General features: G+C 36.0%; 1 protein-coding gene across 7 annotated transcripts in view; it reads left to right on the forward strand.

Moving 5' to 3' along the window:
- Positions 1–24,053, forward strand: part of ZNF638 (zinc finger protein 638) — a 136,801-nt gene that overhangs the window by 74,493 nt on the left and 38,255 nt on the right. For 6 of the 7 annotated variants that reach the window (XM_042932640.1, XM_042932642.1, XM_042932645.1 and 3 more), the window contains 7 exons: positions 4,806–4,844; positions 5,830–6,122; positions 7,166–7,443; positions 9,300–9,446; positions 10,570–10,692; positions 16,071–16,129; positions 16,493–16,545. In XM_042932640.1, coding sequence (XP_042788574.1) covers positions 4,806–4,844; positions 5,830–6,122; positions 7,166–7,443; positions 9,300–9,446; positions 10,570–10,692; positions 16,071–16,129; positions 16,493–16,545 — 992 coding nt within the window. The remainder of the gene's footprint in view (positions 1–4,805; positions 4,845–5,829; positions 6,123–7,165; positions 7,444–9,299; positions 9,447–10,569; positions 10,693–16,070; positions 16,130–16,492; positions 16,546–24,053) is intronic. The other variant, XM_042932644.1, reaches the window with a different exon arrangement.

The raw sequence follows: 24,053 nt of genomic DNA on the forward strand, positions 1-24,053 counted from the left end.
TTTGTGCAGCTGGTTTGGGATTTGGTTTTGTTCTTTATGAAAACATCACCAAAATTTTTTGAGATTATTCAGGACTCTTCTGGTCATAAACGATAAACAACTCAAAGTAGTTTTTTTTTCTTAAGTTTATTTATTTTGAGAGAGAGCACATGCGCGTTGGGGAGGGGCAGAGAAGGGGGGGAAAGAGAATCCCAAGTAGGCTCTGCCCTGTTAGGGCAGAGCCTGACAATGTGGGGCTCAATCTCACGAACCTCACAAATCATGAGATCATGACCTGAGCCAAAATCAAGAGTTGGACACTTAACCGACTGAGCTCCCGAGGTGCCCCTCAAAGTAGTTTCTAAAGTAAGGAAATGTATTAGCGTATACAACTGGGAAATTTAAGAAGTGGTTCTAGTTTCAGGAACAGCTGAATTTGGAGACTGAAACAAAAATCAGAGCAGTCAAATGTTTTTGTTCTTTGGCTGTTCTCTTCTGCTTTGGCCTTGTGAGATCCCAGGTACACTTCCTATACAAAGCAAAATGACCCCCATAGTTTCAGACTTAAGGGAACTGTATAGTTAATAATTCCAGGAGTTAAAACCAAAATAGAAACACACAATAACCCTCAAAAAAACATCTTTCCTCATAAGTCCTTGGTTTGACTCTTTTGGTCTACTTTGAATTAGTTGTCCATCTTGAAATCAGGTATAATGGTTGTAAGAATTGGGTACTCTGCCTGTGTTGGTGTCATGTCCTTGCTCCTGCTGTTGAGTGTGATAATAAGCCCTACCTGAATCATATAGACTGTATATGAGTAGAGATAGGAGTTGCTGCCCTATATAGATGCTGTGCAAGCATAAGTTAACTTATGGAGATAATTTGTCATCTGAATTAGATGGGCTTAGCTAGCACTGTAAATGGAAGATCTCTCTTAAACCATAAATTTTCTCAGATACCCAGTAGGATGTCTTATTCTTATGAAGGTGAGGGATTTAAGTGGGAGTGAGTTATTTGTTATAGGTAGGCATTAATGCTAATAAGGGGATTCTAGCTACGTATACTGCCATCAGTTTACTAGAGGAAATGACGTGTATGCCTATTAAAGCCTTCTGGTTTTTTGTTGTTGTTGTTTCTTGTACTTAGGACCTGATTTTAAAGTGCTTTCTGTGCCTGCCACTTAATTACTCCAGCCTACATTTTTACCTTTTTCAGGTTATGTGCTCTTGAATAATACCTTCTTGACTTTTTCTACACTGCAAAAAAATAATGACCAAAAAAATGGATTTGATTAGGTGCTTGGGATCATTCCATGGGAAAATATATGCTACTATATTCTTTGTTTTTTTAAGTTACATTCTGTTCCTTTTGTTTCTGTACCTTAATCTATATAGACATTCCTCTGCTGATGTATATTTAGGTTCTTAGTTCTTAAGGTTTATTACCTCTTTCCTCTCTTTGTCTTTGTTGGATCTTCCTGGAATATACCACAAGAGTAGTTGGTTAACCTGAGAAAAGATACATTACATCAGAATTTTAGTATTAATAATGAAGAATAATAGCTATATTCTTATTATTGTATGCTGGGCCTAATTCTAAGTCCTTTACACAATTTAATCTTCACAGTAACCTTTTGAAATGTATATATAATGATTATTTGTGATTTTACCATGAAGGAAACTAAGGCACAGAGAGTCGTTTTCCTTGCTATCTCACAGCAAATCATCGGCACAACTAGTCTGTCTAGCCATGGATCTTTCCTCCTTCCCCCCCCCTTTTACACTCAACATATTATTCTGAAAAGTTTCTAAGCTGCAAAAGTTGAAAGGATAGTAAACATTCATGTATTCATCTTTATTCACCAATTATTATCATTTGCCACATTTATTTTATTTTTATACAAACTTTTTTGAACTATTTGAAAATAAATTACAAACGTTATGGTAACATGACTCCTCAATTCAACATCTGTCTCCTCTAAGAGTAAGGAAATTTTTCTACAAGGGTTATCTGTTATAACCACAATGAATCCCTGCCTATCCCCCAACCACACTCCCAATCTGAGATTCAGTCAAGATTCATGCATTACAGTCTCTTAAGCTAGAACAGCCTACTCTGCCTGTTTTGTTTCGTTTCATTTAATTTCGTTTCATTTCATTTCATTCATTTATTTTTTTGAGAGGAATGCTTTCACAGCGTTGACTTCTTTTGAAACATCCAGGAAAGTTGTCTTGTAGAATGTTCCAAAAGTACATTTTGTATTTTCTGTTTGTTTCCTTATAATTAAATTGAGATTGAACTTTTTGTCACAAAAACTGTTGGTGATGTGTACACTGATCACATTGGGACATAGGTAATGTCTCTTAGGTTCTTGTTCTTAGGCATTATGCTGTACTGCCTTTGCGAGGAGTACCATGCTTCTGAAACACATTTTAAACTAGTTAGACAATATATAGATAGTCCAAACTCTACTTGAAGAATAGTATATATGTTTTATCTTCCTGCCCTGGCAGCAGAGACAAGAACATGTATTTTAGCAGTCAGCCTAATGAGGATCCAAAACATTACTACTAACTCTTGAACAGTGGCCCTCAAGATCTTGTGAATCCATAAACTGGAGAGCTCAAGGAACTTAATAACCTCTGTGTTGACAAGCAGCTATATTTCTAGCATTGTGCATGTGAGAAAGCTAAAGCTTACTCACATTAAGTAACTGGGTTTCAGATGCATGGTCATTAAATGTCAGCATGTATACTTAGACCTAGCATTGTTTGATTCCAGAGGGCTTGCCTTTTTTTTTTTAAAGATTTTATTTTTAAGTAATCTCCACACCCAACATGGGGCTCGAACTCACAGCCCTGAGATCAAGAGTCACATGTTCTACTGACTGAGCTAGCTAAGCGCTTCCAGAGGTCTTGCTTTTATTGATTGATTTGTTTATTTTTAAAGTTTATTTATTTATTTTGAGAGATTGAGTGAAAGAGCGCGTGTGCAGGCAGGGGAGGGACAGAGAGAGGATCCCAAGCAGCTCTGTGCTATTGGCACAGAGCCGGATGTGGGCCTCGAACCTGTGAACTGTGAGATCATGACCTGAGCCGAAACTGAATCAGATGCTTAACCAACTGAGCCACTCAGGTGCCCTAGAGGTCTTATTGTTAAATGTTATATCATAGACCAGAAATTTATCTTCTTAGATGGTAATAAAGTAAAGGGTAAGTGTAAATGAAACAGTTATTCATGTTTTGACAATTGTTGATGCTGGGTGATGGATATGCTGGATTAAAGTTAACTTTTTTTTTGTCTTCATAGTTTGTCACCTTATAGTTACAAGATGCTTTAGGCATCATGTTTCTCAAAGCAGGAAGAAGGGGGCAAGAAGCAGGAAGAATTTTGCCAGTGGTTTTGCACCTATGTCTCATTCGTTTGAACCTATCACTGGCTATGTTCTAAGGAGGCTAGGAAAGCAAATATTTAGCTTTTTTTAGCCTTTGTAGTAGAGGCAGGCAAGTGAGAAGGAAGTTGAGAATTGCTGTTGAGTTAACCTGCTAACATTGTCTGAGACAAATAGTAACAAATAAAAGCCATTTTACCTTACTGTGGTTTTGACCTGACTTTATTTTCCTGCCAGGTGACTTGCTGTAAGAGTCGGCTGCTTCCATTTCCTTACCTGGCGCTCCTCTTGGTTATTGAAATTGTGTTTTTGAATATTAATTGGCTTAATGATTTAATTTCCAATTTAAAATTTTTTCCAAAATTTCCAATTAACCTTCCAAGTTCAGATTCTCTAGAAAAGTTGCGGATGAAGATGTCTTTTTCTTAGACTTCTATGATGTTACTGTTCCTTCTACTTTTTTTTCCTGTGGTTTCTTAATCTCTTTTATTGGTTTGTCTTTGCGTTACTCTTGAGTGTTGGTGTCCTCAGCCCCTTTTTTCCTATAAACTGTATTCTCTGTTAGTCTCACACAGTCTTTGTGCTATATGTGACTTCTGCATGCCTGATTTTTCAGTATCTTAGTCCTCATCTTTCCCCATAATTCCAGATATTTATTTCTAGTCGTTGTGAAAAATTCTTGTGTTCTCTTTCATTTCAGAAATGTTTATTGGTCCCCTATTGCCTTTTACTTAATGTGCACCCTCCTTACCTTTAGGACCTTCACCGTTTGTAATTCTGAGCCACCGTTGCAGGTTTTTCCCCTCATAATTGCTTTTCATCATTTCCATGCTGCAGCCAGACCAGTTCCTGGAATAGAATACTTATTTTGCCTCTAAATTCTTTTATGTATCGCCACTTAATGAAACCTACCTTGATCCATGCCTATTGGTAGACCTTAAAGGGCTACCTGGAAAACAGCCTTTTCTGCAAATTCTCCCGATTCTTCCCACCAGATGTGTCTTTTCGAGAACCACTAGGTACAGTGTAAAGGGCTCCATACATGTTGTATTCTATAGAATTGTGTCCCCTGGAGTTCTGCAAAGTGCATGAACTGTCTTTGTCTTTTAACCTCCACCTAAACTTGTGTCATGTACCAATTCTGTACCTCTACACACTTTTATGTGTATTCCCTATTTTACTTAAGTAAACTTTGAAGTCTTCAAAATTGAGAATGTGTTTCTTTTCCTTGAAATGCCTACTAGAGTAATGCTTTGATTATTTCTTGAATTAGACACTCAAATACTTTACTTCCAAGAAAATTTTCATATATTAATCTACTAATAAATTATGTAAACTTAGGTTTTGAATAGTCCTGATACATTGCAGGGAAAGATTAATTGAAACTTATAGTCTCATTTCAACTGTTCATTAATACTGTTTATTCTCAAAATAGGTATCCTGATTGGAATCCTGAGATCCTCCCATCAAGAAGGTAATTCTTTTTTGAATAGTGGTGTTGTTGAGACTTAATTTTTCTCTTAAAAGTAAACAGGTATTTTTTTTTTAAAGGTATTCTTTTTGAGTTCCTGTTTTGATTGTTTTCACTTTGAAACATCAGACAAATGCAGCAATCTCTATGAATCTTTAATTACCCAGCTTAAGTATGATAGCTCACCTCTGTGAACTTCTGGTTTTTATTTTTTTTAGTCTTTCCTGAAGATACTTTATGCGTTTGTTATTATTTTATGTTTCGGGGATCTTATGTTATAAATGCCTTGAAGGCTAGGAATGGTTTCATTATAAGCTTTATATTCCCTAGGAGGTACCTATTTAATGTATGTATATACAAGTACAGCAGTCAAAGACTTTAATATTTGTAGCTGGTATAATCTCTCAGGAAAAATTGTTGAAAAGCATTTGTTTATGTAAGTCGTTTCTTAAATTCTTTATATAACTTAATACTTTCAATACATAATTGTCTATATTGTGATATAGGAAAAGCTCAGGAAATTGATGAAGGGTATTGTCTGTATATTAGCAAAACTGGGATCCAAGCAATTAGAGGGATAAACATTTGTTTGTTTCTTATTTATCTACAAGGCTGAATTGCACCATAACATAGGTTTTTTGTTTTAAATAAATATATGGTATCAGAGTTTGGTATTGTTAATAATCTGTTGTTAAGAAGGGACTTCGGGGGATGCCTGGATGGCTCAGTTGGTTAAGCATCCGACTCTTGGTTTTGGCTCAGGTCATGATCTCACTGTGGGTTTGAGCCCTGCACTGGGCTCTGCGCTGACAGCACGGAGCCTCCTTGGAATTCTCTCTCTCCCTCTCTCACTGCCCTCTCCCCACTGGCGCTTTCTCTCTCTAAATAAAAATAAACATTAAAAAAAAGTGACTTTTGTTATTTAATATAACCTAAATTTACATTAAATTGCTGAATCTTTTGATCCCCCCTCACCCATTCTTTGTAGAAATGAAGGCAATAGAAAAGAAAATGAAACTCCAAGAAGACGTTCTCATTCCCCCAGTCCTAGACATTCTAGGAGATCAAGCTCAAGTCACAGATTCCGTCGATCTCGAAGCCCAATACGCTATATATACAGACCAAGAAGTCGAAGTCCAAGAATTTGCCATCGTTTCATTTCTAGATACAGATCCAGATCCCGTTCACCATATCGAATGAGAAATCCATTTAGAGGTAGTCCAAAATGCTATCGATCAGTTAGCCCTGAAAGGACATCACGGAGATCAGTGAAATCATCAGGTACACTTATGGATGTGAATAATAGATCTACTTATTTTGACTGAATTTGTCAGTTGGTTTTTTTTTTGAAATTTTTATTTCTATATTTTTAATAAGTTTGAAATGGTGACGTGTATGCTACTGTCAAGATTTAACCAAAGTTGACATTTTGCGCAATTTGCCTTAGCCCTTCTAATAAAATGGAATATTTCATTTCTGTGTTTAGAATTTCTATGTGAAATTGACCCACATCCCAACCTAGTCTGATCTTCTTTTATTAAGTATCAGAAGAAATGTGGGAAAGTTTATCTGTCTACCCAGAATCAAATTTAAAAACCATGGCTAGGCAAACATCTTAGTTTGGCCGTGAGTTAATTTAAAATTTTTTTGGTATTTTTCATATTTTCAATCTGTGTCTTAATATTGGTTTAGTGACCTTTCTAGAAATATCTCATGTATGTTTCCTCTGAGATCTTTTTAGAGGTCTCCAGCGTCTTCCCTTTTCCAACTACATGTCTGTGAAGCTGGATTTTCTTTATACATTTCAACCAAAATAATGTATCTATCAGACTGGATGCAGAAGCAGATATGATAATTCAGGTTTTAAGTGCAACATGAATATCTTTGGGAAAATACACAGTGGTGCTACTCCTCCACCTAATTTTTTTGAGAATTAAGGTTGTTTTTCATAAAAATGTTATTTATGCTAACACAGGAGATTATTATTGTTAAATGAATTAGTAAATATTTTAAAATTCCGATTTCAATTTCTTATATGGTAAAAATACTGATAAATTTAACACAGAAACTCTTTGGAGTCCTCAGTTTTTAAGAGTGAAGGGGGATTCTGAAATCGGAAGTTTGAGGGCCACTCAAGCTCATGAGTGAAGAATTGAAAACTCAGAATTTTTTTGTGTGTATTTGCTTCCTGTTTGGTCTGACAGTAGCTCTATGTGATAAGTATTTGGGCATTTGAGTTCTTCCTTTTTCTTTACTAATGTGATGAGATAGTTTCCACCTTAAGTTCTCTTCAGTTGAAGTTTCATTTATGTCCTTTTTACTAGATAGAAAAAAAGCATTAGAAGATATAGTACAACGATCCGGGCATGGGTCAGAATTCAGTAAACAGAAGCATCTTGAAGCAGTTGATAAAGGACACTCACCAGCACAAAAGCCTAAAACTGGCAGTGGATCAAAGCCATCAGTAAAATCTACAAACTCTACAAAGAGTGATTCAAATTTAGGGGGACATTCTACTCGTTACAAAGTCAAGAATATTGAAGATGACACATTACCAGAATGTAAACAAGTGTCTGATAAAGCTGTTTCTCTCCAGCGTAAGGTCAGTAGTTCTTGAATTGTTAGTGCAATTGTGTATATACATGTCTTATTATGACAGAAAAAGTTGCTTGGATTTTTTATTTTCATATTTTAAAAGTTTGAAATTGTGACTTGTTGAAGTATGTTGATATGGAATATTTTATTGGTTGGTTTTATGAATTTAGTAAAAGCCCAATAATTCAAAATCTCATAGCTTACAAATAAATCCTGGAGGTTTGGCATTTGATGTAACAGAAGTGAGAACATTTCGGTGGTTTGGTGGTTTTGGCTAGCCACACAAACAGGTTGTTGTGATGAGTTTTGCTCTTTGGTGGGTAAGGTGAATGTAATCACCAGCAATATAAATGAGTTTTTGTAAGCTGTACAAGTCTCTACTGAGAATTGATCATTTTTAATCAATTTTTTTACTTTTTTGAAGTATAGTTCAGAAGTCAAATACTCTTGTCCAGTGTAGAACAGCTTATTTTCTGGTACTGATTTATTGGTGTATTTCGACTGTATTTTGACTGTTAGTTATAATCCTGAGGTATTATTTTATTACATATGTTAATTATTATAGTAAATAGTATATGAATCATCTGGAAAACATTAGGGTAATTGCTAATTTTAGGCCAAATTATCAGATGTTTAGTGTGTTGTAGTATTAACAAATCTTCAGGTATTTAGGTGCCTATTACTCTTGTCTAAATATTTTCAACAGTTCTAATTCCTTGCCTTCAAAGAGCTTATATTTAGAAGGATACACTTAAAATGATCTACCTGTAATTACACAATTTTGAAGAGTGTTGGGAAGAAATTTTTAATATGGGGAATAGGCTAAATTAATGTTTAATGTTCTTTTCATTTTTTCCCAAGACTTGTAGATGGTGACAGTGGAACTTTTTCAGTGTTTATTTTTGAGAGAGGGAGAGAGAGAGGGAGACAGTTTTTGACATAGATGATAAATTTCATATTGCAGGGTATTCAGATTTTATACATATTTTATATGAATCTTTTTAAATGTTATACTTACCTAGGTATCATTTCTTTAACGTTTTAAAATTTATTTTTGAGAGACAGAGACAGAGACAGAGCATGAGCTGGGGAGGGGCAGAGAGAGAGGGAGACACAGAATCCAAAGCAGGCTCCAGGCTCTGACCTGTCAGCATATAGCCCAACACAGGGCTTGAACCCACAAACTGTGAGATCATAACCGGAGCTGAAGTCGGATACTTAACTGACTGAGCCACCCAGGTGCCCCTACATATCATTTCAATTATTATTATTATTTTTTAGAAATCTTAGTTTTTTTTGTTTATTTTTTAAGAGATAGAGTGCGAGGTGGGGGGCAGGGGGGGGACGACAGAGGATCCAAAGTGGGCTCTGTGCTAACAGCAGACAGCTCCACGTGGGGCTTGAACTCATGAACTACGAGATCATGGTGTGAGCCGAAGTTGAATGCTTAACTGACTGAGCTACCCAGGCGCCCCGATATCATTTCAATTATTAAAACACAGAGTGAACAAAGCTGTAATTTCAGCTTCATTAGTGATAGGCCTTGTAGATTCATATAGAAAACTATTCTTCAGTAGTTTTAGATTATTCCATAGGTCTTGCTTATTATAAAATGCTTCTAAACAGAAAAGAGCATTTGTGATTGTGTATGTATAAACTCTGACCACTGTTAGGGTTGAGTGGTAAAATATAAAACAGTTTTTACTACTTCAGCATTTAAAATTTTTTTTAATTGTGCTAAAATATTTAGAAAAGTCTGCTTAAAGGACTAAGGTTAATGGTAGCAGAAATTATATTGGGAATTATTATTGTACTTCACAGCTTAATTCAGTTTTTTAAAAATTTTCTTTCATTCAAATATAGCTTCGGAAAGACCAGTCTTCGCATTATGGTTCAGTTCTTCTTATATCTGAATTACCAGAGGATGGCTGTACTGAAGAAGAGATTAGGAAAATATTTCAACCATTTGGAAAAGTTAATGATGTCCTCGTTGTTCCTTATAGAAAAGAAGTGAGTCTCTGTTCTCAAAATGCATATAAAGTTATTACTTGATAAAGACTGATGTTGGATCTTTTAGTAGCTTTTACTACATATATAATTAATAATTGAGAGTTAATGTAAATGATTAGATTGCAGTGAACAAGGTCCCAGCATACTGTTTTATATCCTTTAGAACAAGGATTGGTTAACTTTTTCTGTAAAGGGCCTGATAGTAAATATTTTAGGCTTTGCTGTAAGATTGAAGATACTCAACACTGCCATTGTAATACAAAAGTAGCCATAAATAATATACAAATGAATGGGCATGGGTTTGTTCAGAAAAACTACTTGTGAAAACAGGTGACGGGTTATAGTTCGCTTTCCATTGCTTTACACACTGGTAAGATTATAGCAAAAAATGACTTTGGTGTACCATACTTGTGTATTCCTATGCCTCACACAGTAAAGTTCATTAAAATTATGAACAACCCCAGACTAAGTAGAGCATAAAATCGTGAGAAAAGGGGCGCCTGGGTGGCTCAGTTGGATAGGCGTCCGACTTTGGCTCAGGTTATGATCTCACGGTTTGTGGGTTTGTGGGTTTGTGGGTTTGTGGGTTTATGGGTTTGAGCCCCGCATCGGGCTCTTTGTTGACAGCTCAGAGCCTGGAGCCTGCTTCAGATTCTGTGTCTCCCTCTCTCTCTGCCCCTCTCCTGCTTGCACTTTATCTCTCTTTCTCAAAAATAAATAAACACTACAAAAAAAATTAAAAAAAATTGTGAGACAAAACAGGAGAACATAGTCGGTAGTGTTCATTGTTGCAAGAAACTTAAAAATGTCAGACTTAAAGCCGCTAGACCAGATCTTGCCTTCTCTGGTTACTCAGCCATGCCTCCTATGTCTCATGGTTCCACAAGCCTGCCACGGACCCCTGTTTTCCCCGTCCTTTCTTGGTAATAGTGTAGAAATTCTATAAGGTTAAATGTCCCATTTCATGTGCGAAAACACCATAGAGATCAAATGACACTTGAGCAAAACAAAAAGAGGTAAAAGGAACCAGGAGTTGAGGTAATTTCATAGTTTTATGTTCCACAAAAAGTACCAAGTCATACAAGTTAGATTTTTGACTAACAGTATAATACATTTTATTTAGGCTTACTTGGAAATGGAATTTAAAGAGGCAGTTACAGCAGTCATGAAGTATATTGAAACAACACCTCTTCTGATAAAAGGGAAAAATGTGAAAATATGTGTTCCAGGAAAGAAAAAATCACAGGTAAACTGGATTTAGATCACACATGTTTCATTGTTGTTGATTAATTTGATGATACGAACAGGGGCGCCTGGGTGGCTCAGTTGGTTAAGCATGGCTCAGGTCATAACCCCCGGATTGTGGGATCAAGCCCTGCATCGGGCTATGCACTGAGCCTAGACCCTGCTTGGGATTTTCTGTCTCTGTCTCTCTCTGCCTCTTCCTCCCCTGCTTGTACGTGGAGTGTCTCTCTCTCTCTCTCTCTCTCTCTCTCTCTCTCTCAGTAAAAATAAAATAAAGTATGATACATAAAATGCATAAAACATAAATGTTCACTCAGCAGATTGTATGTGTATAGATTCAAATATATTGAAATTAACAACTTTATATAAATAGCACTATAAACAGTATTAAATGGCAAGCAGTAGAGCAGGAGAAAATACTTAACAAAGTTAGCAAACATCTGTGAAACCTCTACCTAGGTCACAAACTAACATTGACTACATCCTGGAAGCCCCTTGCATACATCTTCTGAATTCTTACACCGTCCTTTCTGCCTAAAAGTAATCCTTAACTTGATTTCTAGTACTATAGTTGAGTTTTGCCTGTTTTGAACTTTAAATAAACAGAATTATAGAGTATATATAGTCTTTTGGGACTTGTGTTTCCTTAGAAGTATTAATATTTATGAGTTTAGTCTTTTTGGACATTTTTTATGCTTTAGTTTAACCATTGGTAATGTCTGTGAAAGTACTTAGAAATATTCAGTAAGCTTTGCTTTGTTCACAGGTATTCTTTTCATGTAATTATTATATTTGCTGAAGAATGCCTACTTTATAGGGGCCTTGTAGCACTTTTCAATCAGTGATTTGGAGCTCTAACCATGTTAGTATATGTAGATTAATTATAGCTATTATAATTACTAGCTATTAATTACTATTTTAATGAGCTATGAATATCTGTTCCCATCTGTCTTTTAGGTTGTATTTTTTAAAAGACTTTTTAAAAAACTATTAAACAGTTTTGTTTGGGGGCGCCTTGGTGGCTCAGTTGGTTAAGTATCTGCCTTGATTTCGGCTCAGTTTATGATCTCATAGTTTTGTGAGTTCGAGCCCTGTGTTGGGCTCTGCACTGACAGTGAGGAACCTTCTTAGGTTCCTTTCTCTCTCCCTCTCTCTCTGCCCCTCCCTCTTGCACGCCATCTTTTTCTCTGCTCTTAAAATAAATAAACTTTAAAAATTTCATTTGGGGGTGTTAATGATTTTAGATGCTAATTTTGTACTATGTATTTTCTTCCTCTTTGTTGTTTATATGTATATCCATATATGAAGTTTTTAGTTTCAGTGTACTCAACGTTGATTTTTTTTCTCTCTTAATGGCTTTTGCTTTTTTGCTTTCCTCTTGTTTTAGAAGACCTTCTCTATACCAATGCCAAGAAGATATGCTTCCATTATTATTTTAATGTATAAATTGTGGTATAATGTGTTATTGGGATCAACATTATTTCCAAAATGGAGAGCCAATTAGCCGAACACCATTTGTACCTAATTGGTTCTTCATTGATTTCAAAAGCTATCTTTATGTGTATAAATTGCCCTGCATATATAGATCTGTTTCAGACTATTGTTAGCTCAGTCTGTTTATTTCTGTTCCAATAATACATGATTTCAGTTATTATTACAGTTATTATAATTTTATATAATTGCCTTTCTGATAGAATCCTTTTTCTTTGTGATTCTTTGTTCCTTATTTAAATTTAGTTAATCTTGAACATTTACTCCTGCGTATTGGTTTTAGAATCAGTTTAAGTTCTCTGAAAACTCTTTTTGGGAGTTTAACTGATATTGTATTGTGTATTGAAATTTTTATAATACTAACTCTTTCTGTTTAGAAAGATGGCTTGTCTCTGTTTATTTAGACCTCATTTAGTTTCTTTTCCTAATGTTCTTTTGTAAAGTTTCCATAATGTACATTTTGGAGGGGGTGTTAAGTTTATTTCTTACATTTATTTGTATATATCATAAATATTACTTAAATTGCTTTTTGATAAAGCATCTATATTTTTTAATTTTATGTTTTCTGATTACTTACTAAGTAACCCATGATCCTGGTTTACATCTGTGACATGCCATCTCTTTATTTCCATTGTCCTATCTTGAATAATGAATTTTATGATAACCTTAATTATTACCAATTTTATTAGAATTTCTTATATTTTCCGCTAACAGAAAATCTCACCAGTAGTTTATGAAATAAATGAGAGGTTTATTTATCTCATAACAGAAAGTCTGAAGGTAGGTGGTACACGGTTGGTACAGGAGCTCCGTGTCATCAGGAACCCAGCTTTTTTGTTTTTCTGATCCACCACCTTTAGCATGTACTTTTCATCCTCCGTTGATGAAGATAGTTGCCATACCTTCTGGCACCATTTTTATCTTCCAAGCAGAAAGAGAGGGATAAAAATCCAAAGCAATATGGGTTTTGATTTTTTTTTTTTTGAAAGAATAAGTTCCTGAGCAACTTTTATCTACAATTGATTTACCAGAACAGTGACATATAACTTCCTCTAGTTGCAGAGGTGGAGTGAGAAGCAAGAATTGCATGCATAATTTAAGAACATAAACTTTATCCTGAAGACAGTTAAATGTTATTCCAGGTTTTGAACAGGGCTGTGACACAAAATGGATTAGATTCATTTGGGAGTGATCTGCAGAATGAACTAAGCAAATGACTGAAGAAGGGAAAGAAAGAAAGGTTAGCAGATTGATTAAAGGGAAGAAGAGAAAAAAATCACTGAGGTCCACTTAAAATACTTATTTAGTCAATCAGGCTACTGTAATAATAGTAATGGTTTTGGGTACTTATGCAAACTTGAGAATAGGAAGGAGAAATGGCTCTTACTCTCAAACGAGACCTGACTGATCATTCAATTGTGAAAACTGGGGAGATCAGTCTTATTTAATACTGAAAAATTTAACCTGGGGAAATGGGCGAATAAGGATACATCTAGGTTATTAGAATATTTCAGTAAGATTAAAATAATTCTCTTGGATAGCTTTTTGATAAGTTTGGTAAGGTAACAACAGAGGTCCAAGAAAAGCCCAACCATATTTACCATTCTGATTTTCATAGTAATTACTGAATAGGGGAAACTATCAGCACTAGAAACTAGAAAATATGCACTATACATGTCAAAAATACTGTTTTTCTTCAACTAAATATAGTTTGGGTGGTGCTGAATTGAAGGAGCCTTACAAAGCTAACTCATGACTCTTCTGTCCTAATCTAGCATCATTCCTAGGGATTGACTGGAGGAAAATCCCATGCAGGATTCCAGCTATGGCTTTTTCAGATTGGAAGTGTATAGATAACCTTCTTGGCCTTTTACCACAGGGGGAGAATCAAACTTTCTTGCCAGAGCAAGCCAAAAACAGGCTGGGAGCCCAAACTAGGAAAAAGAAGGGCAGTGCTATTGCTTTCTTGGTCCAGATCTTACTTTTGGCGTGAATAGTCAAACCAAGACAAGTTTTCTGTCCACATTTGACGTTTCAGGTTAAGACTGCCTTTGATTCTGGGCCGCCTGGGTGGCTCAGTCGGTTGAGTGACCGACTTCGGCTCAGGTCATGATCTCACGGTTTGTGAGTTCGAGCCCCTCGTTGGGCTCTGTGCTGACAGCTTGGAGCCTGGAGCCTGCTTCCGATTCTGGGTCTCCCTCTCTCTCTGCCCCTCCCCCTCTCATGCTCTGTCTGTCTCTGTCTCAGAAATAAATAAACATGAAAAAAAAAATTTAAAGACTGCCTTTGATTCTGTCTGTGATTCAAAGAATATTCTCTCCATTTTGCTACTTTGAATCAATAAATGATACAGGAAAGGTGAAAATTTCCCACATCCCTATATTTAAACCTGAAGGATTAAAATGAGTCTGCACAACTCTAACAAACTTAATTACCTTTAGTTATAAGTCAGTGTAATCTTTAATACCGATTCTTAAAACATTTTTGAGCTACTTTCCCCACCGCCACTACCAAGAATCTGATGAAAGCAAGCATTGTTTTTTTCCCCCAGAGAAATGGACCATTGTGGTCCATACTCCTAGAATTTTCTTTAAAGAAGCAGGAGCACTTGATCTAGAAAAAAGTATCAGATTTTCCATTGCAACTACGAAATAGTGCTGCAGCTCAACTCTGCAAAAACAAAACAAAAACAACAAGACTTAAAATTTTTTAATTTAGTATGTTTTGGCAAAATTCATGGAGACGTGACTTCTAAAACCTAGAGCAAGCAGTCAGCTAAGATCCAAGAAGATTGCACGGAAATGAAAAGCAATGCTGGAAAACAGTGATCAGTCGTTTGAGCATTATAGAAAATTCTAATGAGTAACAAGGAGACAAAACCAAAGATACAATCAGAATTCAGATGAGAATTTGATTTCATTTTAATTGAAAAACTATTTCTTAAAAATCTGTTATGTGTCAGGCATTGTGGTATCTGCAGAAGATATAGTGGTGACAAGACAGAGGTGCTTTCTTTTTTAAAAAAAAAAAATGTTTAAGAGAGAGCATGAGCAGGGAAGGGAAAGAGAGAGAGAGGGAGAGACAGAATCCAAGCAGCCTTCATGTTGTTAGCATGGAGCCCCATGCAGGGTTCAAACTCAGGAACTGTGAGATCATTGCCTAAGCCGAAATCAAGAGTCAGGCGCTTAGCCTACTGAGCCACCCAGGCGCCCCAAGACAGATGTGCTTTCACCCTTCTTGGAACTTAAAGTCTATTCGTGAATATTAAAGAGTTTAAAATGGTGAAGACAAAAGACATGGTGGATACATTCAGGAAACCCAACCTGCATATAACTAAAATTATCCTCTACTTCCAACCCCAAGCATCCTTTATATTCCTTAAGCTAATAGGCATGGATCTCAAAAGTCTTTTACAGTTGCTGTTCCTTCTGTCTGGAATGCTTTCAATACAAGGATTCGCTTGCTCTCTTATCTCCTTTAGGTGTTTGCTCATATATCACCTTTTCAGTGCGACTTGCATAACTTATTGAAAGTTGCACAGCTTTTCATTCCTCAACAAGAGCTTCTGTTTCCCTCTTCTGTTATTTTTCTCCATAGCACTTGTTGCTAACAGATATATACATATTTTTAATTTCCTTATGGTCTTTCTTTCCTTACCCTTTGAAGTTAAACTCGTTTGAGAGCAGGGTCTTTGTTTTATTCACTACTCTCCAGTGCCTAAAATTGTGCTTGGCAATTAGTGAGAATTCAATAAATATATGTTAAATTGATCTGAATTTCATAATAATGTTTTTTGTTAAATTTCTTGTACTCTTGTGTACTTTCTAAATTGCCTTTTGTATTTGGGGGAAAAAACTAATTTTTTCTTTTTCAAAATCTTTTTCATAGAACAAAGAGGTGAAGAAAAAAGCATCAGATTCAAAGAAAACAGCTGCATCTACTTTAAAGTAAGTAATTCCATGACTTTATAATGCTAGAATGAATGGGCATATGAATTAAAATTTTTAAATTTTTATACAACTGCATTTTTAATATATTTTATTACCCTGACTCCAGTTTAAATGGGACATTGTTCAAAATGAATACATTAAACTTTAAATTTTAAAATATTTACGTATATAGGTATGTAAGTAAATAAGTTCTGTGACCAGTGTGGGGCTTGAACTCACATCCCTGAGATTAGGAGTCTCGTGCTCTACCTACTGAGCCATCCAGGCATCCCTAAACTTTTTTAGATCTAAGTTTTGCATCTTTAAAAGTTTTAGAACTTAAAATTTCAATCTTTGCCTAATTTTTTTTCTTTTCAATAGAAAAGATCTAGATGCTTCCAAAGCTGTTGATACTGTGACTTCAGGTGCTGCTGGTAAGTTACTTTTAATACTCCTCCAAATGAGTATATTTTGTCAGTTTACTAAAAACTTCTTGCAAGATGATAGTAGAAAAACATTGTTTATTGTGCTTTAGTGAAAGGGATCCATATTGGTCCCTGTATTAAGCTAGTGGTTAATATTTAGTACATAAAGATTCAGTGAGGTAGTGTATGTAAAATACCTACCATAGTACCTCCTTCCATCTCCTACCAATAAGACAAAACATAAAAATACGTTAAGATTGCTTGATTGGTCTCCTTTGATTTTGAAAGTTTGCTGAGAGTGCAAAAGTAAACAAAACAGACCAAACAAATTGATGTCACTACACTTCTGTGTTGAAGTTGTTTCTTTGTACTCAGGAAAACATTGCAGATATTTATTATGTATCTAGCTAAGTGAATTTTGCATACAGTTTCAATAAACTGCGTTTTCTCAGTCTGTTTAGGTTTGGAAAGAAGTTATTGCCGAAACAAACACTCTTGACTTTAGTAAGAATAGATAGCTTGATAGTGAAGGATGAGACAGAAAAACTAAAATAAAGAGACATAAAATATATTTAGAAAGTTAAATTCTTTTGTGTGTTATCTTTTAGAAAAGCCAGTGTACAGTGTATTCTGGATTTCTATTCAGAAATTCATATGTAATATGTATGGGGAAGGAGGGATAGAGAGGTGCAGAAGATTCCTTCATTTAGGGAGATGATAAAACAAAAGTAACAATTGGGGAATCACTTTGTTATAGAAAACCTTGAAAAGTCATATTGGGAAGTTTTTAAGTTTGACCCTGTTAATAGCATTTCTCAGAATATGGTGTGTTAGAGACTAATTCCTGGAAGATACTTTGGATCAAGTTTGTATTATAGCTTCTTCTTTTTTTTCCCCCCTTTAAAAAAATTTCATAGACTATGTTCCCATTATTAAATCCTGCAGGGCAGGAAAGAAACCTGTTTAGCTTTGTTTAACCCACTGTTGATGAAGCTTGGCTAAGGTACTCCCCGTTTTTTCTGTGTAAGACCTAGTAATAATTAGTATAGACTCTGGGAAATTGCCATAGAGAATAAACCACTAGATTGTTACATAGATTGGATAAGTGGAAAGATTGAAAAATCCTGTTGAGAAAACACAGTTGGGATTCCCTTTAAGGTAATAGGGACTGGATGTAATAATGTTAATTAAAATGGTGTGGGGTGGTAAAATCTGAATTTTTATTATATAGAATTTTTTAGTGGATAAAATTTAAAATTAAAATAATTTAAAATGTTCAAGGTTTTAGGCTAGGTGGTTTTTACTAGAAGAATGTGGCAATATTGATTATAATAGGAAAATTTAGATGCAGTGGTCTCTTTGAATTTGAGGAAAACCATGAACTCATATTTCAACATTGATAAATTTCATCTGTCAAAGACTAGGTCAGCCAGTCACATGGTGTTAAAAGTGGGATACCTGAGAAATTATTTGTCAAGATTGAGGTCTAAATTTTAGGAGTGGTCCTAACACATAAAAGCAATGAGTAGAGGGAGAAGTGCTTCAAACCAAGTATTTCCTCCCTTCTAATATAACTATAGAAAGACAGGATCCTGTAAATAGGACTGAGAAAATGTCAGGTGAGAAAGGTGAGGGTGTATGGTACCTTTTTTGAGATCAGCAATGTCAGATTGGACAGTGACAAGTTAATAATGGGAGTTTTAAAGAGAACTTTGATTACAAGCACAAATCAGGATGAAGAGAAGTCAGGAAGCAAAAGTGTAATTTGATCAGAATGATAAACTTCAGAACTGTTACCCATCACTAATTAAAAAGAAGAATACCCAGCACCTGCTATATGCTTATAATAGGAGGCACTTTTTAAAGTGTTAGGATATGTCAGTGAACCAAATAGGCAAGATCTCTATTTCCAAGTAGCTTACATATTAGTTGAAGTGACAGATAATAAATACTAAATAACGTGCTTTATAAAGTGAGAAGAGCTGTGATAGGTGATCCAGGGTTAGTTTGATTTGGAGTTAGAATTTACTGTTTAGAATTAGGTAATTATTTGTTAATTAGAAGAATCTTCCAAGGGGCATAGAAGACAGAAAACAGAAAGGGCCAGAAGACAGAAAACAAGAAAAAGAAACTTACCATTGGTTATGATAATTAATACCAGGCAATTTATGTTATCTCACTTAATCTTTCAAATCACCCTTCTCATTTTATACATGAGAAAACAGATTAAGAGAGTAAATAGTTTAAGTTTAAATGACTTATTCAGGGTTACATGGAAGAGTTAGGATTCAGATCTAAAACTGTATGATTTCAAAGTTTCTCACCTATATTAAACTGCCTTTCTGAGAATAAAAACTTGTTTTTCATTTCCTTTGATTGCTCTTTTATCGTCCCTTAATTGTTTCCCTAAATGTCTGTTCCTCTTATGTCATACTTGTCTTCCTGGTTTTTTTCTTCTCATGTAGGTTTAAGGACCAGTGACATTTTGCATATGTACAGAAACCTCTCTATCCCCTTAAGTTTACTCCTCTCATTTTCTTGTGTCATCTAACAGTCACCACTAATCCTCCAGTGTGGAAACTGTTAGTAATCCTATCCCTGTCTTGTCTTCTACCCAACCCTGTTCAAACTTAAATACCATTCTTCCTCTTTTCATCCAATCCGTGGCTGATTCAAACTAGTTCTCTCGCAAATCTACCTCAAACTATGCTTTTCACTTTTGCTGCATCACACCTGTAACTGTTTTAATTGCTTCACATTTGAATTTTGAAGGTAGCCTCCTGACTGGTATTTATATTCCACTCTCTACTTCATTATTCACACTGATGCCCAGAGGTCTCTTGAAGGCAGATCTGATCATTCCACTTCTAGTGACCCACGGGGGAAAGCCCAAGTTCTTCAGCGTTGAATAAATGACCCTTTACGCTTGTCCCAGATTACTTTTTCAGTGTCTTGTCACCTGTATGCTGTCCATTTGTTTGGAATTGTCTGAATTCCACTTTACTTACTAAGCACTTGTTATATACCTGCTTAAGTAGGTGCCAGGCCTTGTGCAAGGTACTAAAGATAGAAAGTTAATTACGACTCCTTTTTTAGGGTGGAGGTGGGGGAAATTCTAATTTATTTTTTAAGGCCCATCTCAGATATAACTTCTTTGTGATACCTTCTCTGACTCACCTAGGCAGTTAGAAGCTCCCAATTCCCTTCTAGTAATACTGGATACATTGAGTGACATGGTATTAGTAGTTTGTTAAGTCTATCTCTTTTACTTGGCTGAGTAAGGGAATATTTGTAGGAGGAAGAATACAGTGACACTGAAATTGAGTTTATATTGTTGCGGCTGAACCCATGGGAAAACGTAGCCATAATTTTCTAGTTTGTCATCCTTGATTTAATGATGTTTTTTGTGTAAGATTTTATTGGTTTAGTTGTTTGTTTGTTTTTAGTAAATGTATCTTATTCTTTATGCTTTTCAATTCCTAGATGAAAATGACTTTTCTTTTAGGAAATAAAACAGATGCACAAATGAAAAAAAGAGGCAAACCAAAAAACAAACTCTTAACTATAGAGAATAAGCAGATGGTTACCAGAGGAGAGGTGTATGGGGGGAGGGGTGAAATAGGTGAAAAGGATGAAGAGTATACTTATCTTGGTGAACAGTGAATAATATATGGAACTCCTTTTTTTTCCTAAGCCTGTTTTCTTCTTTTTTAATGTTTATTTTTGAGAGAGAGAGAGACAGACAGAGCACAAGTGGGGAGGGGCAGAGAGAGAGGGTCACAGAATCCGAAGCAGGCTCCAGGCCCTGAGCTGTGAATACAGCCCTACACAGGGCTTGAACCCACGAATCATGAGATCATGATCTGAGCTGAAGTCAGATGCCTAACCAACTGAGCCACCCAGGTGTGAATATTATATGGAACTTCTATATTGTATTCCTGAAACTAATACAACACTTGATGTTAACTACACTGGAATTAAAATTGAAAAAAAAAAAAGTGACTTTCAATCCTTTATTTCCCCAATAAAAGCACTCGATTCAAATAGTTCCCACATCGGAGTTCCATCAAACCTTTAAGGAAGTAGTAAATCTAGTTTGATTTCAGCTATCCTGTGGCATTCAGAGGAAAGGAAAACTATCTTTAAAACTGGAGATGGAGAGAAGGGAAACAAGAAAAAGCAGGCTAATATGGACATCAGTGCTGACAGAGACACTATATGCCTATCAGAAGGGTTAGACAAAATCGTAACACCAAATGCTATTAAGGATGTAGAGAAACTTGTAAGTTGCTATTGGGAATTTAAAATGGTACAGAAAAGAGTATTGCAGTTTTTTTTAAGTTAATGAATTTAAGTAATCTCTGTACTCAACATGGGGATTGTACTCATGACCCCAAGATCAAGAGCCGCACTCCCTGCTGACTGAACCAGTTAGGTGCCCAAGTATTGCAGGTTCTTAACAAAACTAAGCATATGCTTACGATAGCACCCAGCGGTTATGCTCTTTGGGCATTTATACCACATGGATGAATTACATTTACAAAAGACCTCTTCACACAAAACCCTGTGCGTGAATATTTTTAGCATCTTTTAAAAAAAAATTTTTTTTAATGTTTATTTTTGAGAGAGAGTGAGAGAGCGTGAGCAGGGGAGGGGCAACAAGAGAGGGAGACAGAATCTGAAGTAGGCTCCAGGCTCCAAGCTGTCAGCACAGAGCCAGATGCGGGGCTGAAACTCATAAACTGCGTTCAATTAACATACAGTGCAATATTGGTTTTAGGAGTAGAATTCAGTGATTTATCACTTACCACACAACACCCAGTACTTCTCACAACAGGTGCCCTCCTTAGTATCCATCACCCTTCTAGCCCATCTACCCACCATGCTCCATCACCCCTTAATTTGCTCTCTAGCATTTAGAGTCTCTTGTGTCTTGTTTCCCTCTCTTCTCTTTTTGACCCCCTTCCCATATGTTCATCTGTTTTGTTTCTTAAATTCCACATATGAATGAAATTATATGTTATTTGTCTTTCTCTGATTCTAGCTCCATCCATGTCATTGCAAATGGCAAGATTTCATTCTTTTTGATGGCTGAGTATTATTCCAGTGTGTGTCTACATACGTGTACACACACACGCCACATCTTTATCTTTTCATCAGTGGATGGACATTTGTGCTCGCTTCATAGTTTGGGTATTATTGATAATGCTGCTATAAATGTTGGGGTGCATGTGCTCCTTTGTTTGAATCTGTATTTTTGTATCCTTTGGGTAAATACCTAATAGTAAAATTGCTGGGTCATAGGGTAGTTCTATTTTTAGTTTCTTGAGGAACCTCCATACTGTTCTCCAGAGTGGCTGCACCAGTTTGCATTCCCACCAACTGTGTAAAAGGGTTCCCCTTTCTCCACATCTTTGCCAACATTTGTTTCTTGTGTTGTTACTTTTAGCCATTCTGACAGGTGTGAGGTGGTATCTCACTGTTAGGTTTTGATTTGTGTTTTCCCTGGTGATGAGTGATGTTGAGCATCTTTTCATGTGTCTATTAGCCATCTGGATGTCTTCTCTGGGAAAGTGTTTATTCTAATGTCTTCTGCCCATTTCTTAACTGTGTATTGCTTTTTGAGTGTTGAGTTTATAAGTTCCTTATAGATTTTGGATACTAACCCTTTATCAGATAGGTCATTTGTAAATATCTTCTCCCATTCCGTAGGCTGCCTTTTAGTTTTGGTTGTTTCCTTCCCTGTGCAGAAGCCTTTTATCTTGATGAAGTCCCAGTAGTTCATGTTTGCTTTTGTTTCCCTTGCCTTCGGCAATATGACACGTAAGAATTTGCTCTGGCCAAGTTCAAAGAGGTTGCTACCTGTTTTCTCCTCTAGGATTTTGATGGTTCTCTGTCTCACAGGTCTTTCATCCATTTTGAATTTATTTTTGTGTATGGTATAAGAAAGTGGTCCAGTTTCATTCCTCTGCATGTTGCTGTCCATTTTTTCCAACACCATTTGTTGAAGAGACTGGATTTTGTTTTGTTTTGTTTTTAATTGTTTAATGTTTATTTTTTTGAGAGAGATGAAAGAGAGACTGTGAGCAGGGGAGGGGCAGGGAGAGAGGGAGACACAGAATCTGAAGCAGGCTCCAGGCTCTGAGCTGTCAGTACAGAACCTGATGTGGGGCTTGAACTCAAGAACCGTGAGATCAAGAGCTGAGCCTAAGTCAGACGTTTAACCGACTGAGCCACCCAGGTGCCCCTGAGACTTTTTTTTCCCACTGGATATTCTTCCCGGCTTTGTCAAAAATGAGTTGACCATATAGTTGTGGGTCCATTTCTGGGTTTTCTATTCTGTTACATTGATCTGTGTTTGTTTTTGTGCAAGTACGATACTGTCTTGATGATTACAGCTTTATAATATAGCTTGAAATCTGGAATCGTGATGCTTCCAGTTTTGTTTTTCTTTCGCAGAATTGCTTTGGCTATTTGGGGTCTTTTGTGGTTCCATACAAATTTTAGGATTGTTTGTTCTAGCTCTGCAAAAAATACTGGTGGTATTGTATAGGGATTGCAATAAATGTGTAGATTGCTTTGGGTAGTATAGACATTTTAACAATGTTTGTTCTTCCAGTCCATGAGCATGCATGGAATGCTTTTCCATTTCTTTGTGTCCCCTTCAGTTTCTCTCATAAGTATTCTATAGTTTTCAAAGTATAGATCTTTTACCTCTTTAGTTAGGTTTATTACTAAGTATCTTGCTATTTTTGGTACAGTTGCAAATGGGGTCGATTCCTTGATTTCCTTTCCTGTTGCTTCGTTATTGGTGTATAGAAACACAACAGATTTCTGCACATTGATTTTGTATCTTGCAACTTTGCTGAGTTCATGTATTATTTCTAGCAATTTTTGGTGGAGTCTTTCAGGTTTTCTAGAGTATCATGTCAGCTGCAAATAGTGAAAGTTTGACTTCTTCCTTGTGGGTTTGGATGCCTTTTATTTCTTTTGGTTGTCTTGATTGCTGAGGCTAAAACTTCCAGTACTATGTTAAATAGCAGTGGTGAGCATGGACATCCTTGTCTTGTTCCTGACTGTAGGGGAAAGTTTCTCAGTTTTTCCCCATTGAGGATGACATTACTTGTGGATCTTTGTATATGGCGTTTATGATGTTGAGGTATGTTTCATCTATCCCTACTTTGTTGAGGGTTTTAGTCAAGAATGGAGGCTGAATTTTGTCAGAAGCATCTTTATTTGTAATAGCCAAAAACTGGAAATAAGTCAAAAGTCCTTCAGTGGGTGAATGGTTAAATTGTGAGGTATCTGTAGCATGGAATACTACTCAGCAATAAAAAGGAACAAACTGTTGATACATGCAGCACTCGGATGGATTGCAGGGGAATTACACTGAATGATGAAAAAAATCGGTCTCAGAGAGAATAGATTTGTGGTTGTCAGATTGAGGAGTGAGGCAGGTGGCTATTTCTATAAGTAGGTGGTAAGAAAGATCCTTGTGATGGAGCTTTCTGTATCTT

The sequence above is a fragment of the Panthera leo genome, chromosome A3 (genome assembly GCF_018350215.1).
Source record: "Panthera leo isolate Ple1 chromosome A3, P.leo_Ple1_pat1.1, whole genome shotgun sequence".
NCBI lineage: Eukaryota > Metazoa > Chordata > Mammalia > Carnivora > Felidae > Panthera > Panthera leo.